The 14383-nt window shown below is 35.8% G+C and overlaps 2 protein-coding genes across 2 annotated transcripts; both read left to right on the top strand.

The window, feature by feature from the left end:
- The first annotated feature begins 190 nt into the window (after positions 1 to 190).
- LOC143588654 ((3S,6E)-nerolidol synthase 1-like) lies at positions 191 to 6099 on the top strand. The gene is made up of 7 exons (XM_077069609.1): positions 191 to 382; positions 3857 to 4136; positions 4222 to 4570; positions 4866 to 5084; positions 5182 to 5320; positions 5492 to 5740; positions 5827 to 6099. The coding sequence occupies exons 1-7, from the start codon at positions 191 to 193 to the stop codon at positions 6097 to 6099; spliced, it is 1701 nt and encodes a 566-aa protein (XP_076925724.1).
- A 5568-nt stretch (positions 6100 to 11667) lies between these two features.
- On the top strand, positions 11668 to 14045 carry LOC143588650 (mitochondrial pyruvate carrier 4-like). The gene is made up of 5 exons (XM_077069604.1): positions 11668 to 11762; positions 12091 to 12189; positions 13045 to 13097; positions 13289 to 13362; positions 13772 to 14045. The coding sequence occupies exons 1-5, from the start codon at positions 11708 to 11710 to the stop codon at positions 13815 to 13817; spliced, it is 327 nt and encodes a 108-aa protein (XP_076925719.1). The 5' UTR covers positions 11668 to 11707; the 3' UTR covers positions 13818 to 14045.
- The last annotated feature ends 338 nt before the right edge of the window (positions 14046 to 14383 follow it).

Genomic DNA, 14383 nt, shown 5'->3' with positions numbered 1-14383 from the left:
CGCATGTGTATTGAGTGGGATTTTTTTTATCAAATTTAGTAACTACTATCAATATATGGTTGTTAATCACTGGCAATTGTGTCACATGTTCCTTCATTCAAATTATCCATGTGTTCCTTTAACCTCGTATTATAAGTACCATAACGTTCCTTACGCAGAATATCAACAAACTTCAGTGACATCACAAGTTATGTTGTCAGCAGTTACTTCACTTACTCCGTACAAAACTGGTCCAAAACAACACTTAAATCATGCTCATCCTCATACAAAATTGTTCCAAAACAAAACTGTTACTACCTCAGATCGACTAAAATGGCGTACAACCGACCCTTTAAAACGTGATCGTTTCCTCTGCAAGTGCGTCAGCAGACCGCTGCTGCAGGTGCTTATTGTTAATCTCTTGTAAATCTATAACGAACAGCCGTTACATTTAAAGTTAACAATACTAATAACAATTAAGGAAACTTATAAATAATTAGTTATTTAAAAGACTAATATCGATATGGGCGCAGTTGGGCACCATGAAACTATTAACTACTTAAGTGCCCATTGCGCCCATAAGCTATATATATTTCTTCTATATAAGGTACCAACACACAACTCTATAATTTTTCGTATATTTATTGTACACCGAAATATATGATTAAATGAAAAAACAATAGAAAAAGAAATCCGGTAATCCAGCAACTTTAAGAAGGAAGACAAATTACTATTGGCTTTCTGAATATGTGTAGATTAGAAGTGAGGTGTAGGTTTCTTACGACCAATCGACATAGACAGCTTCCTAATAGTGTTTGGTCCTATATTGTGTGTACAAATTAAATAAGGGAAAACTATTTGACATAGACAAACGAGCATTCACAAAATATCAAGCAAAAAATGAGTTGGAAAATTTATAGGGCGCGTGTTAGAATTGGGCTACGTTATTTTGGTGCTAAATGACGAGGATGAGGCACCACCTTTAGTGACGGATGTAGAAAAGAAATTCAGGGTATCCAAAAGAGATAATTGAGTCCTAAGGGTATCCTATTTTGCAAAAGGTGTATAACTAATCTATCAATTTTGAAAGGCATAGTTTATAAAAAGAAATAATTTGTTAAGGCGGGATACAAAACCACGTTACTATTTTACAAGAAACAAAAAAAGCCGTGTTAGGCAAGCATTGAATGTGAGGCACCATAGCCCGTTTATCGATGCTTAAACACCTCGGGAGTGTTGTGTCACTGAGCAATCCTTAGATGGCTCTTTTAGTGCCTGAAAGTGTGACAAACTGAAATTTTTTGCCTTTTTCAGACACCCATCGCGACTTGACACAAATTTTCGGGACGAAAATTATTTCAACATGAGAATGATGTGACACTCGTCAATTTCAGGTTAACTCCGTTAATTCAAACTTAAGATCACACGAACTGTAACGCATATATCATTACATTTAAATTAGGGTTTAAATGACGCATGCCAATCACTACACAAGTAGTCTTTCGAAATTTCACCGAATCACACACGAGTCGACTCAAACCGTTGGTGAACAAACAATAAACGTTATAAACAAGTACTTGATGTAATTACGTGTTATGTTCATATGTGATTTCATGTTTACATGCATAACGTTAATTCATGTGAAAAATAAACTAACTTGTGCTAGAAATTGATTAACTAGAAGTCTAGGTGTGATGTGTAACTTATGTTATAATTATTATATATATAAACAACCTTAACTAAAACCCTAACCCCGTCTCCCTCTCCCTCCCTTGTGCGACGGCAGCCCCCCCCCCCCAAATATTAACCGGTTCGATTTTTAGAAGGACTTTAGTTGGTTTGTTTGCCTCTTAGCCTTACAAGTGATATATAACAAAGTAACAAAATCTACATTGTTGGAGTATGTTATCTCCCCCTAATAAAAGCGTTTAAAAAGAGTAAAAGGGGCCGTGAAACTCACTGTTTGCGAAGATAACAAAAATATCCGAGAAAGGTGTGCGTCACAGAAAATCCTCACTAGTGCTCTAAAAACAAAACGAGATTTTCTAAGTATTTGAACTTCGAGTGATTCCCTAGACTCGACACATAAAACTTATGCATGAGATGTGTTCGTGTTAATTTGTGAAACAGGTGTGACTCGACAAACACGTTGGTGATTAGTTACATGTGTGAACAGGTATTAAGTGTTAAGTGTTACCATTGTACATTACTAGAAACTATCCCCCACAAGGGCAAATAAATCATAATATAGCAAACATCGATCAACAAATCATTTTTCATGCTAATTCAAGTAATTCAGCAGCTAATTTATCCAGGCAGATTTTTACTCGACAAGATAACTCTATTTAATAAATCATAACATATCAAATAAATCAAAAAAAATCATCACAGAGGCACACGTGAGTTAGGTTTCTAAAATTATTTTTATTATATTTTTATCACATACGGTTTTCTCATAATGATCAAAACATCACAGCAAGCACATAGCAGTCATTATCATGCGCAACAGAATGTTATTTGCTATTCCCGCTTCATGGTAAATCCAATTAATACCAAACCAATTGGGTCAGATTACTAATTCAAATTATTAACTTCCAGGAGTGGAATCAACTCAATTGGTCTTGTCGTTTATGAGATATATTAATTACAAAACAGTCTACCAGCAGACTTCCCGAATCAGACTTGCACAACAAATTGGTAAAATAATAAAAACTAACTTTTATAGGTCCAAAAATTACAAACTCTGACTTTTTAGAAACTAGACTCGACCTACTATATCATAGAATCAATAATCACATCCAAATACAACATTAACATCGAGTTAGAGTCGCTTAAACACGAATTAAAAAATCTGTCCAGCATCAGTTTTCATCAAAACTCAACATATTATTAACCTATGAACTAGAAATCATGCATGTAACCTTAGCATATCAATAAACAACATATTTAGCATCTAGGGTTTATGATTATCATGTTTAAGGATGTGCATAATCAAATAGAATAGATTAAAGGGTGTGTTTGATTACCTAGTTAGCAATTAAATCCTTCAATCAAGCTTGTAACACTTTGTGTGTGTGTGTGTGCTTGTGGTCTCGGTCGAACAAGAGAGGAGGGGGGCGGGCTGCCGTCGCACAAGGGAGGGAGAGGGAGATGGGGTTAGGGTTTTAGTTAAGGTTGTTTATATATATAATAATTATAACATAAGTTACACATCACACCCTAGACTTTTAGTTAATCAATTTCTAGCACAAGTTAGTTTATTTTTCACATGAATTAATGTTATGCATGTAAACATGAAATCACATATGAACGTAACACGTAATTACATCAAGTACCTGTTTATGAAGTTTATTGTTTGTTCACCAACGGTTTGAGTCGATCGTGTGTGATTCGGTGAAATTCCGAAAGACTACTTGTGTAGTGATTGTCATGCGTTATTTAAACCCTAATTTAAATGTAATGAGATATGCGTTACAGTTCGTGTGATCTTAAGTTTGAATTAACAGAGTTAACCTGAAATTGACGAGTGTCACAGAAAGCCAGCCAATTTGTCCGCTAATGATCAGGATCCGATGGTTTGGTCCCGCCTTGAACTTATCAGGCGAGCGGCAACAACTCGCAATCAACAATGCGTTTGTCATGCAAGTACGACTAGGCATGTACGCCTTCCTTTCCCAGTGAGGTCGTGCCCAATGAAGTCCGAGATGAGCCTAACATACCCAAGTGTTCTAGCACAAGCAAGCAAAACAATCATCAAACATTTGGTCCATTATAGCTGGCAGGCAACAGAATATGCACCAACCTCTAGAAGTTCATAACTGTTCATATATATATTTTCATTTTTATGTTTTGAACTATTTCCAAATCTGCATTGTAGCGTACGCCCGAAGACACTGATGTAAAGCATGCTAAATTGGTAGAAGGTGTTCGGGAATTAATCAGCAATGATACTAATGATGTCAAGTTTGATGATTTGTTAATGGTAGATACTCTTGAACGGCTAGGACTTGATTATCTATACGAAGACGAGATCAATCTAATTCTTGAACAGTGTCACATTCAGTTGATTAACAATGATTTACTTCAACACCCAAATCTTTATGAGGTTTCCTTGTGTTTTCGAATCTTAAGGCAGAATGGTTATCGTGTCTCTGCAGGTTGAATTCTAAGAACTCATTTATATTTTTTTATATATATATTCAATTATGAGTCACTAATAAAAGTTTTTCAATTATGTCATAGATATTTTTGAGCAATTCAAGGGAAAGAATGATGAGTTTGTAGATAATCTTAAATCTGACATTAGAGGTTTGATGGAACTATATGAAGCTTCACATTTGTGTATAGAAGGTGACGACATACTCGATGAAGCTGCAATATTTAGCAGCCATATGCTACAAAAATCACTCAATTTTCTTGATGACAAAGAAGCCAAAATGGTTAAATATACACTTGAAAATCCCCACAGACGAAACTTCACTAGCTTCAGTTTACATAAAGACTTTGACGCCAAAATCTTGAAAGAATTAGCGGAACTGGAGAGTAGGATGGTTAAGTCCATACGCAAGACCGAAATAAATGAAATCATAAGGTGCAAAGATCAATAAGATATATAAAGCATGAAAAAACAAACACTACACATAGTATGTATATGCATGTATATCTAAATATGCATGTGTGTACGATTTCCCTTTTTTTTAACGGCTACACACACATCTACTTCTAAACTATTCTAAGAGAAAATCTACTCTCATGCCCCGTTTTAAACTCTGGTCTTCACTCTCAACGAAATGAGTCTTTACCACCTAGCCAATTTAATTATTTTTTTAATATAATGTGATATGAAGGAATTAATATATATATGCTGACCCTTTTATTTTCTGTAGGTGGTGGGATGACCTAGGGTTGGGGAAAGAATTAAATCTTGCAAGGAACCAACCTTTAAAGTGGTATATTGTGCCTATGGTTTCCTTATCAAATCCGACCTTGTCTCAGCAGAGAATCGATCTTACAAAAACCGTCTATCTCATTTATATCATAGATGATATTTTTGATATCTATGGGAGCCTCAGTGAACTTACTCTACTCACAGAAGCAGTCAGCATGTACACAACAAATAACATCATTTATATTAATTCTTTTTTCATGTTTAGCTTGTCTTCCTTCCAGTATTTGCAGTCATTAACATATATTAATTTGCAGGTGGGATACCGGCCCTGTAGAGCAACTTCCATACTATGCTAAGTTAACCTTCAAAGCTTTATATGACACAACAAATGAAATTGCATGCAGAGTTTATGAGAAACATGGATTTAACCCCATAAATTCCTTACGAAATTCGGTATGATCGATATACAGTTCATTTGTTAAATTTTAAATTCAGATTTAGTTCACTAATAAAAATCACATGAAGTAAAAGTCACTACGGATTTGATTTGAACCCAGACTAGTCACTTTTGTGAGGGGTAAACACGATACCACTTGCAAGTAATGTTTCAAAACAATATTGCAGTGGGTGACACTATTTGATGCATTTTTGGTGGAAGCGAAATGGTTTGCTTCCGGGTATATTCCAAAGTCAGAAGAATACTTGAAGAATGGGATGGTCAGTACGGGTCTACAAGTTTTCCTAGTTCACATGTTTTTCCTCCTTGGTGATGGTGTCACCGAAGAAGACGCGTACCTTATTGACAATGATCATGGCATTGTATCATCAGGTTCAAAAATTTTGCGTCTTACAGATGATTTGGTATCTGAACAGGTTAAAATGTTTATTCAAATTAATGTTAATAAATATAGTATATTAGATACTTGATGAGTTACGCTAAACATATTCTTTTCTAACAGTATGAAAATCAAGATGGCCACAACGGATCATACGTCAAGTGTCTCCTCATGGAACATGAGGATTGTTCTAGAAATCTCGTCCAGGAGCAAGTGAAGCAGATGATTTCAGACGAATGGAAGTGTTTGAACAAGGAATTCCTCTTCCCTAACCCTTTTTCAAAACATTTCTTGAAGGGTTCTGTAAAGCTAGCGCGACTAGTTCCTTTAGTGTATGGCTACAAGCAAAATAATTCATTTGATCAAATAGAAGAACATATAAATTCTTTCATATGAGAAGATTTATAATACTAAATTATACCAAAAGTCGTCCAACCCTTGAAAGTGATATTTTGTTTATTCAAGGAACTTTAATTTACTCATAAATTTTTATAATCCTATACTGGGTACAAAGCTCATGTGACTTATATGTTTTATCATTATAACTCTTATGTATACAGTTTGTTAAAAGAAATTTTGAATGACAACCCACCACTACATGTATATTTGTATTTGTAAAGACTACATGTGCCCCTTTTGCGTCACGTTTCTTAGAGGTTGAGTTTAGATATGCAACATAGTTCTTAAACCTCAAACAAAAACATTAAAGCAATGGAAATATCTTATACAAAGTCAAACAAGGATCAAATACAACAACACTGTCTTAAAACTAAACTGAACAAATAAAAATATGACTAATGTGGATGCCAGTTTTCAGCTCGGATAAACCATCCAAATGCCAGCTAATCCGTATTATTGTCTAAGCTAACCTGTCAAATGGGCCTCTAATGGGTTTAGTTATGTAAATGAGTTTAATTGAAAAATGGGGTTTAAATGCTTAAATAATCTGTTAACATTTTTTGGGTTAAATAGTTAATTAATGACGGGTTTCTACGCGAACTGGACCCTTGAACCACCATACATCAAAACTATTGGTCAAAGCGAAAACTTCCAATAGTTCTTTTACTCTCTAAACTCGAGAGTAGACATAGCTCTCCTACAATCTTCGCCCCCAAGCCAGTTCCATCTATCAATTAAATCAAAGACCTTTCTTTTCTTGATGATAAATTCAAAATTGTACACTAACAAAAGAAATAAAAGATGGACATAATATCACAATTACATGAACAGGTTGACACCATCGCTGCATTCGCCTTCAATACCTTCGAAACCTTGCAAAGAGGCGCGCCTTCAGTTTGTCTCTCCCCCAATCATCATTTTAAAATATGAATATTTTAACCATAAAAGTCAGAAAATGAGTCAAAATGGTTTTCTCAAATACTGCAAACCGGAACTTTGTCACTCTTTTTAATTTGTTTTTCACTGTATGAGATACAATCATCTTGCATAATATTATATCAGAGAAGGAATTGAAACTAGTGCAGCCATTGTTCAATGAATATGGTTATGATGTTGCTATATTTTTACAAGTTGATTTGAAGAAGTCGTCGATATGCTATGTGTATAATAAGCGTAACTATGAACATAGGTTACGCAATTATTTCAATTTGATAAACTAGTTCATCAAATTCACATTTTAATGAAATTTTACCAAAGTCACTATTGTTGCTAAAGACATCATTTTTGCAAGTAACTTTGGATTTATCTTCCAACTCAACTAAAATAGTGATTATAATCAAATTCTATCAAACGGTTGGTCATAATAATCTCACAAAGTTTCAGTTTAGCCGTCACCACTTCCGCCTCCACTTGTCACCAGTTGCCACTAGCACGTGACCGTGTGTTTTACCAGGCATAATATTACTCTGTTTTAACAAGATTTTCCTTTGCTTCCCCGACCATGTATTCCTTTGCTTATTAACGAGTTACCTTACGAATCGGTCCGAGAACTCGTTGTTGCCTGTTAGTATCTCCCACCCATTACCAACTGTCATTACCACCTTTTAGTTGAACCTGACTTAATAGATTCCTACACAAAAACAGTGAAAATGATGCATGCATTTCTTTATCAAACACAAGGATGCTAGCTTTGTCTGATTGAAAGAAGAGATTCATTTTTGGTAGAGTTCTAGTCTGATTTGAGTCACGTTGGGTCGGGTTTGATCGCTATTTGAGGCAAAATGGAAATTAATCACTGTTATGTTTTAAGTTTTTTTTTTTTTTTTGCGTTTCTTAAGAAAATATCTAACTGATGTCCATAGAGTTATCATCTTACTTGTATCTTGTTTAGTGACGTTTATGGTCGATATGGTATTATTCGTTTAACATTATCACCTAGTTTATGAAAATTGTCTCGTTGGGTATTACATATATCTTTTCGGTTACATTTTTAACATGTTGAAACTGTATATAGCTCAGCGTTTTAACATCTATGAACATGACTATAATGTTTTGGGAGTTATGTAATGTAACACCTTGTCCCACATCGAGAATGAGAGGAAATATTCTTTTGTTTATAAGCACTGGAGTCAGCATATTTGTCGCCGAGCTTGGTAACGTAAGCCTGTAACGCGAGTGAGGGCATTAAAGTGATTGGAGTGTAACGGAACCCAGACTCTAGCTCTGCAACTTCTGGCTTGCCTGTTCCAAGTTTGAAGTTGACTCAAGTGGTTCGAGCGAAGGCTACTTGCTTCTAAAGCTGAGGGCAACGCGTCAGGCTGGTTTCACTGAGCATCGAGAACCTCCCGTTCTAGACAGTGGAAGCATAACGAACCGGTGCAGCCTTGGCCCATATAACCTGCTGGGTTCCTTAGAATGAACACCCACTTTTTGTTACTTCACTAGTATTTTCACCCCCCCGCGGGATGCTATGACAAACTTTTATAGTAAAAAGTAAATAACCAACACACTTTCACATAAAAAATCTTTAAAAAAGTAAATACAATAGTTTTGAGTCAAAGTACAAATCATGATCATAGACTTTAAGCTAATATATACCCACTGATTAACACCTTCCATACCTCTCAAGGCGTCAAGGTTGCTAAGTATGAACTGTCAACCCGCAAAACTTAAGTATACAACGATCAAGCAACATGAGATTGTGTTCTTTATCCTAAAAAGAGTGTTAATGTTAGTCAGTGATGACTTTGTCAAAAAGCTAAAGTTAACATTTTTAAACAATCAATAGAGTTGTAATGTTTACCTAGACTTTTCTGGTTGAAAAGTTTATTGAATCAGATTCAGAGAAAATTACTTTTGATGACATCCATTTAGTTGCCATAAGAAACTTTAATATCACATCTTTGACCACCAATCTTCCTTGAACATTCAGCATAAAAAAATTTGTTCTCTATATTCCCCCGTTTTGCCGTTATCATATAGATGATTTGAAAAACGCTATTATTTTTCTCTACGTGAATTGATAACCTAAATAAAACAAAACAATTGCCCATTACTCATAAGCATTAAACCATATCAATACTAAATAAATGTGGTGGAATAAAATAGTACCTTTTAAGTAGGAATTGTCCAAACAGCAGGGCCATATGCAGCATGATTAAAGATCAAATAACAGCAAATAATCACATAGTCAACAATTTCACGTCGTCGCAAACTAAAAAAACCACAAGGCAATTCAGTATTGTTGATAAACTAAGCACCACATACAGTGATGATCAAATTAACAATATGATTTAAAAACTACAGTTATTACAAATGCGAATAGTACGTGCCATGTTTTGATCATGAGGACATTTTCCGTGTTGGAAAAAAATGCTCCCCGACTCTAATGCATCCGATACTTTTGATGAACTATAGATTTGTAGTCTCCTCCTTAAGCAAGTTCATGGAACATTCAAATAATGAAATAGATTTTTCAAATTTAACATTATGGAACTACAAAACGATCTGATCAATACAAATTATAACTGACGTGTTCCAACAGTAGTGCATAAATCAAACCAAAGAAAACCCAAGCTACAATCAAAGGTTATTAAGATGCCGAATCACAAATAGGCCCAAATACGTTATCATCATAGCCTTATCAACCAAACCTAGTCACAATTATTGTGTACTGCTGCCATGGATAGATGTATACCCGCCTACCACAGTAGGTCGTAAAACATTTGAGAAGCAAACACAACACATGTAATACACCACCACTCCACCGCCACCAAGGGTTCTGAATCGTAACCCGACAACGATAGACGATGGCCGACCTACGATTGGCCCCTCCGACCGGCACTCTGCCACCACAAAGGCAACGCCGCCTAGGGTTCCAAAATGGAACCCGGCAACGGTAAATCCAACCACTGGACTACCGCCACAAAAAGGAACCCGACACCGATAGACAACGACGGCCTTAGGGTTGGTCTCCTCAACCGCCATAACTCATCGGATTTATGACAACCGGCCGACGGCTTCACCGGTCATGGCAGTAGCTTCATCAAACCATGAAGGTGGATCCGTATTCCGTTCCGGCACCCACCATCGTTGCAAAGAGGCAGGTATCCAAATCCATCGGGCTACCAGACCACTGTCACCGCCACCGCCACCCCCACCTAGGGTTTGGAAATCGAACCCGGCAACAGTAGGAGACGACAATGATCATCGGTGGAAGTCGATGTTGCGTATGAGACGGTGATGCAGATAGGTTTTAATTAGAGCCTGAGTGAAAGAGAAAGAGTTATTACAAAGCCAGAACCAAAACGATAAACGGACACGTAGCATTCATGGACAGATGTCAACAGAACAAATAAGTCATCAACGTACACACATTTAAAGCCCAATGTATAAGCTCTACTGCACAATTCAGTTGAAAATGTAAATATATAAATTTTATATTATTCTTTTTGTTAAAAATTGTTTTCAGTTTTTCTAAATCAGCTTTAGGAACCAAGTAGCCTCAGGCAAAAAGATAGCAAGCCGTTTTGCCACCCCTATATCACCCGACTCGTTTTAAAGCAGAATGCTTTGACATGAACCCGTTTTAACTCTTAACCCGTATTGAGAGGTTATCCCTACCTTGCACGCCCGTTTTACCACATGTAGATCAAATACATCATCATCATCATCATCATCATCATCATCATCATCATCGTACTCAGTATATCCCACCAATAGCAAAGCTATGGTAGGGTCTGAGGAGGGTAAGATGTAGGCAGCCTTACCTCTACCCCATAGGGATAGAGAGGCTGCTTCCGGTGAGACCCCCGGCTCGATAGTAGTTTTGCATCAAGCCTTGGACATAAGGCACATAGCACTCAATCATCGGGACACCGGCTGATCGGTGCATGTACCCTTATCTTTCAGCTATCAACGCCACTACATGATGCCTGATTACCGTCCGTCACTTTTAACGTTATTTTCACGAGATTAGTAAAATAACGTCAAAATTAGTGCAATTTCACTTTTGCCCACCCGAGGGTTCACACATATATACATCATATGTACGCACCGCAAGCAGGGCTAATACATGAAAATAACGTTAAAAGTGACTACATGTAGATCAAATACATGATCACTAATTCAGAGGATGAATTCCTCATCTCAATCCACGTAACTTAAAACAAATTACACATCTATTCATACAATTTGTTCACTTTATACATCCGATGGTGCATAGGGATGAGCTCGGTACGTTACTGGTACCGAAAGCAAATAATCGGTAAAATACCGACATTGTACCAAACTGTACCGTACCATACCGATACCTAAACATCAAAAGGTCAGTATCGAATTGGTACCGAAAGTATTCGGTTTTGGACTTTTATAAAAAGTAACATCAACCCTGTTTCGAAGCATGTAAAATTTATTCATGAGTCAGTCAAGGGCGTCTGACTAACAACTCATACTTACATATACATATACATATACATATACATATACATTACATATCAAAAGTGAGCCTAAAAACCCTCTTATTATTATTCTTCTCTCTCTAAAATCTCTTTGTGTGTGTGAGAGAGAGAGAGAGAGAGAGAGAGATAGAGAGAGAGATTTGTTAATGGCGACATCGAAGCTACAGGCTCTGTGGAATCACCCTGCTGGCCCCAAAACTAGTGAGCTTTTTATTATTATTTTCAATCATGAAATTAGGTTTTCTTGTCAATTTATTATTTTTGGGGGTTTTAGGCTGGATCCATCATCTGACTCAATTAATTAGGTTTTCTGATGCTTTCTGTTGTTGTACTAATTTAACTAATCAGATTATAAGTAATGGAATTGTAAAATTGGAACTAGATTTAGGGGAATTTAATACCAATTTTGCCCTTCTTTTATTACTTTCATTCAGATTATCAATTTTGAAAATTATCTATTGTTAATAATTTTGTTTTGCTGATCTTTTGTATATGTATTATGTGTTAACTGATTAATGTGTTGTTGCAGTTCATTTCTGGGCTCCAACTTTCAAGTGGGGAATCAGCATAGCTAATATTGCTGATTTTGCCAAGCCACCTGAGAAGCTTTCTTACCCGCAACAATTCGGTATCTCTTTGCTTTCCTTCAGTTGCAAATATTATCTTTCTTTCATATCTCATTCCTCTGTTCCCTACAAAAAATTTCCATTTTTGACTTTCAAGTCTAAAGCTTATAACTTTTTATTGGGTGTAAATGAACGGATCCGAGCCTCAGCACACCTAAGCTTCAGCTCGGCTCGTGAGTGGTTTTTCAAGCTCGAGCATGGTTCGGGCTCGCTTATTAAAAAAACTTAGTTTTAGGCTCGGGCTTGTTTAAGCTTGGTTCAGTTCGAGCTTTTGGTGAGCCGATCTCGAGTAGCTCACTAGTGGATTGGCTCGTTTACACCTATACTAATACTAGATTTCAAACTCGGAATTGACTAGAATCTTGTTGGTTGATTGTTACTGCATTAAACTTTATATAAGCATCAAGATCATAACCTATTAGATATAAAAAGATAAGAAATGAAAATTTAGGGCCGTCGTAATGGTCACCTGTTTAGCCACGATAAGACCTGTTTAGCAAAAAAGTGCGCTATGCAATTTTATACTTTTTTAAAAATAATTAAAATTAAGATGCTAGAGTACATCATTTCTTCTTCTTGGTACATAAAACGTATAACTGTCATACTCAAACAACCAAATTCAATTGTTAAACGAGTCATTTTCATGTTTGATAATTGTGTTATGCGCGTCATCTCTAACATGTTAACACGTTAAGACACGAACATACAGCCCTATGAAAACTGATGTCATTTTTTGGATTTAATAAAAAAATAAGTTAAAAGTTTTTAGGAAATCTATGGATTTTTTATTTGTGGAAGGATTGAGTTTTGATCACACAGTCGGTGCGATATTTACCGTTTTGTCGTTTATTTTCCAGCTGTCACCGCCACTGGAATTATTTGGTCTCGTTACAGCATGGTAATCACCCCGGTAAGTCAAATTATCATACTCTAGATGTCTTATATGTACCATCAGAAGTGTTTATTTACCTGTTCTACAAATTATCTAAATTCAAAAACTCAATGCAAAAACTTTTTGATACTATATGGTGTTGTTTAGATCGTTTGTTATTTTTCAGAAGTGTTTTTCTTGATTTTGACTTGTTTGATGTTTGATGACAGAAAAACTGGAACCTTTTTAGTGTAAATGTTGCAATGGCAGGAACCGGATTGTATCAGCTCTCTCGGAAAATCCGGTAAGTCAAACTATGTATTGACTCTAGTCTTTTTTATGGCTAGTTATATTTGTGTTTGTAGATGTGAAATTTAGGAGTAAAAATCTGAAAGGTTGACTATTGAAGCAATGAAAATGGTTGATGGCCGACTTTTTTGCAAAATGTGTGGACTTGTGACCATATGATGTTGAAAGTCATAATGCACGGTGGTGATACTTTTAGCGTTGGTGATAGTAGTTAAGTTGTAAATGTGTCAGTCAGTTGATGGGTTGTAAAAAATGGGTTAAACGGGTCATGAATTGGTTAATGGATCAACCTAATTAACTAAACATGCTAAACAAGTCAATCCGAGTACAACAGGTTTATTAAACGAGTTAGATTTGAAAACAGAAATTGCCTCCCTATAATTATGTTGTGTTTGTCTTTGCAGGCACGATTATTTTAACGAAGAGGAGAGTTCTGCAATAAAGGAATGACGACGACAAAGATGATGAAGTTAAACTAAGTTTCAGTACTTTTGTGACAATAATGTTGATTTGTTCTGTCTTCTGCATTAAACTTGTTCATGTCAAGTTGATGACAAATATAATTTTAAATTTTAATATGTGATTCTATCAATAGCATTTTACAAGATAAATTGTTATTGTTTATATCCTGGTAAGATGCCTTCCCGCTATAGGAGTACTTGGGAGTAGGTTACTTTTTAGCGCCTCTTATCATACGTTTCGACTTAAACCTTAGTTAAAGCATAGGCATACAAGTCATCTAAACGACTTAACTACTTCACAGTTTTGTTTTTTTTTTATATATAAAGTGGCCATGGTTTATCCTTCTTATTTTATTTGTTGCTATGATTCTTTAATTTATTTTTTTTTCCTTTCATCAAGGTGTTAAGATGAATTCTATTCTACTCTAAACCGAGCGTTACAGATTTCCCGCCGCATCAATGCCCCTAGCTTCACCAAAATTACTTCGCAGTTTTGTTTTTTAACAACATTTATTTTGATGTAAATTTTAATCGTTAACATTAACGTATAGGTCT

Source organism: Bidens hawaiensis, unplaced genomic scaffold, assembly GCF_021521415.1.
Source record: "Bidens hawaiensis isolate Kalapana, Puna unplaced genomic scaffold, B.hawaiensis_p1.1 tig00036673_1, whole genome shotgun sequence".
NCBI lineage: Eukaryota > Viridiplantae > Streptophyta > Magnoliopsida > Asterales > Asteraceae > Bidens > Bidens hawaiensis.
The sequence above is the reverse complement of the archived record's forward strand: the minus strand, read 5'-3'. Positions and strand labels throughout refer to the sequence as shown.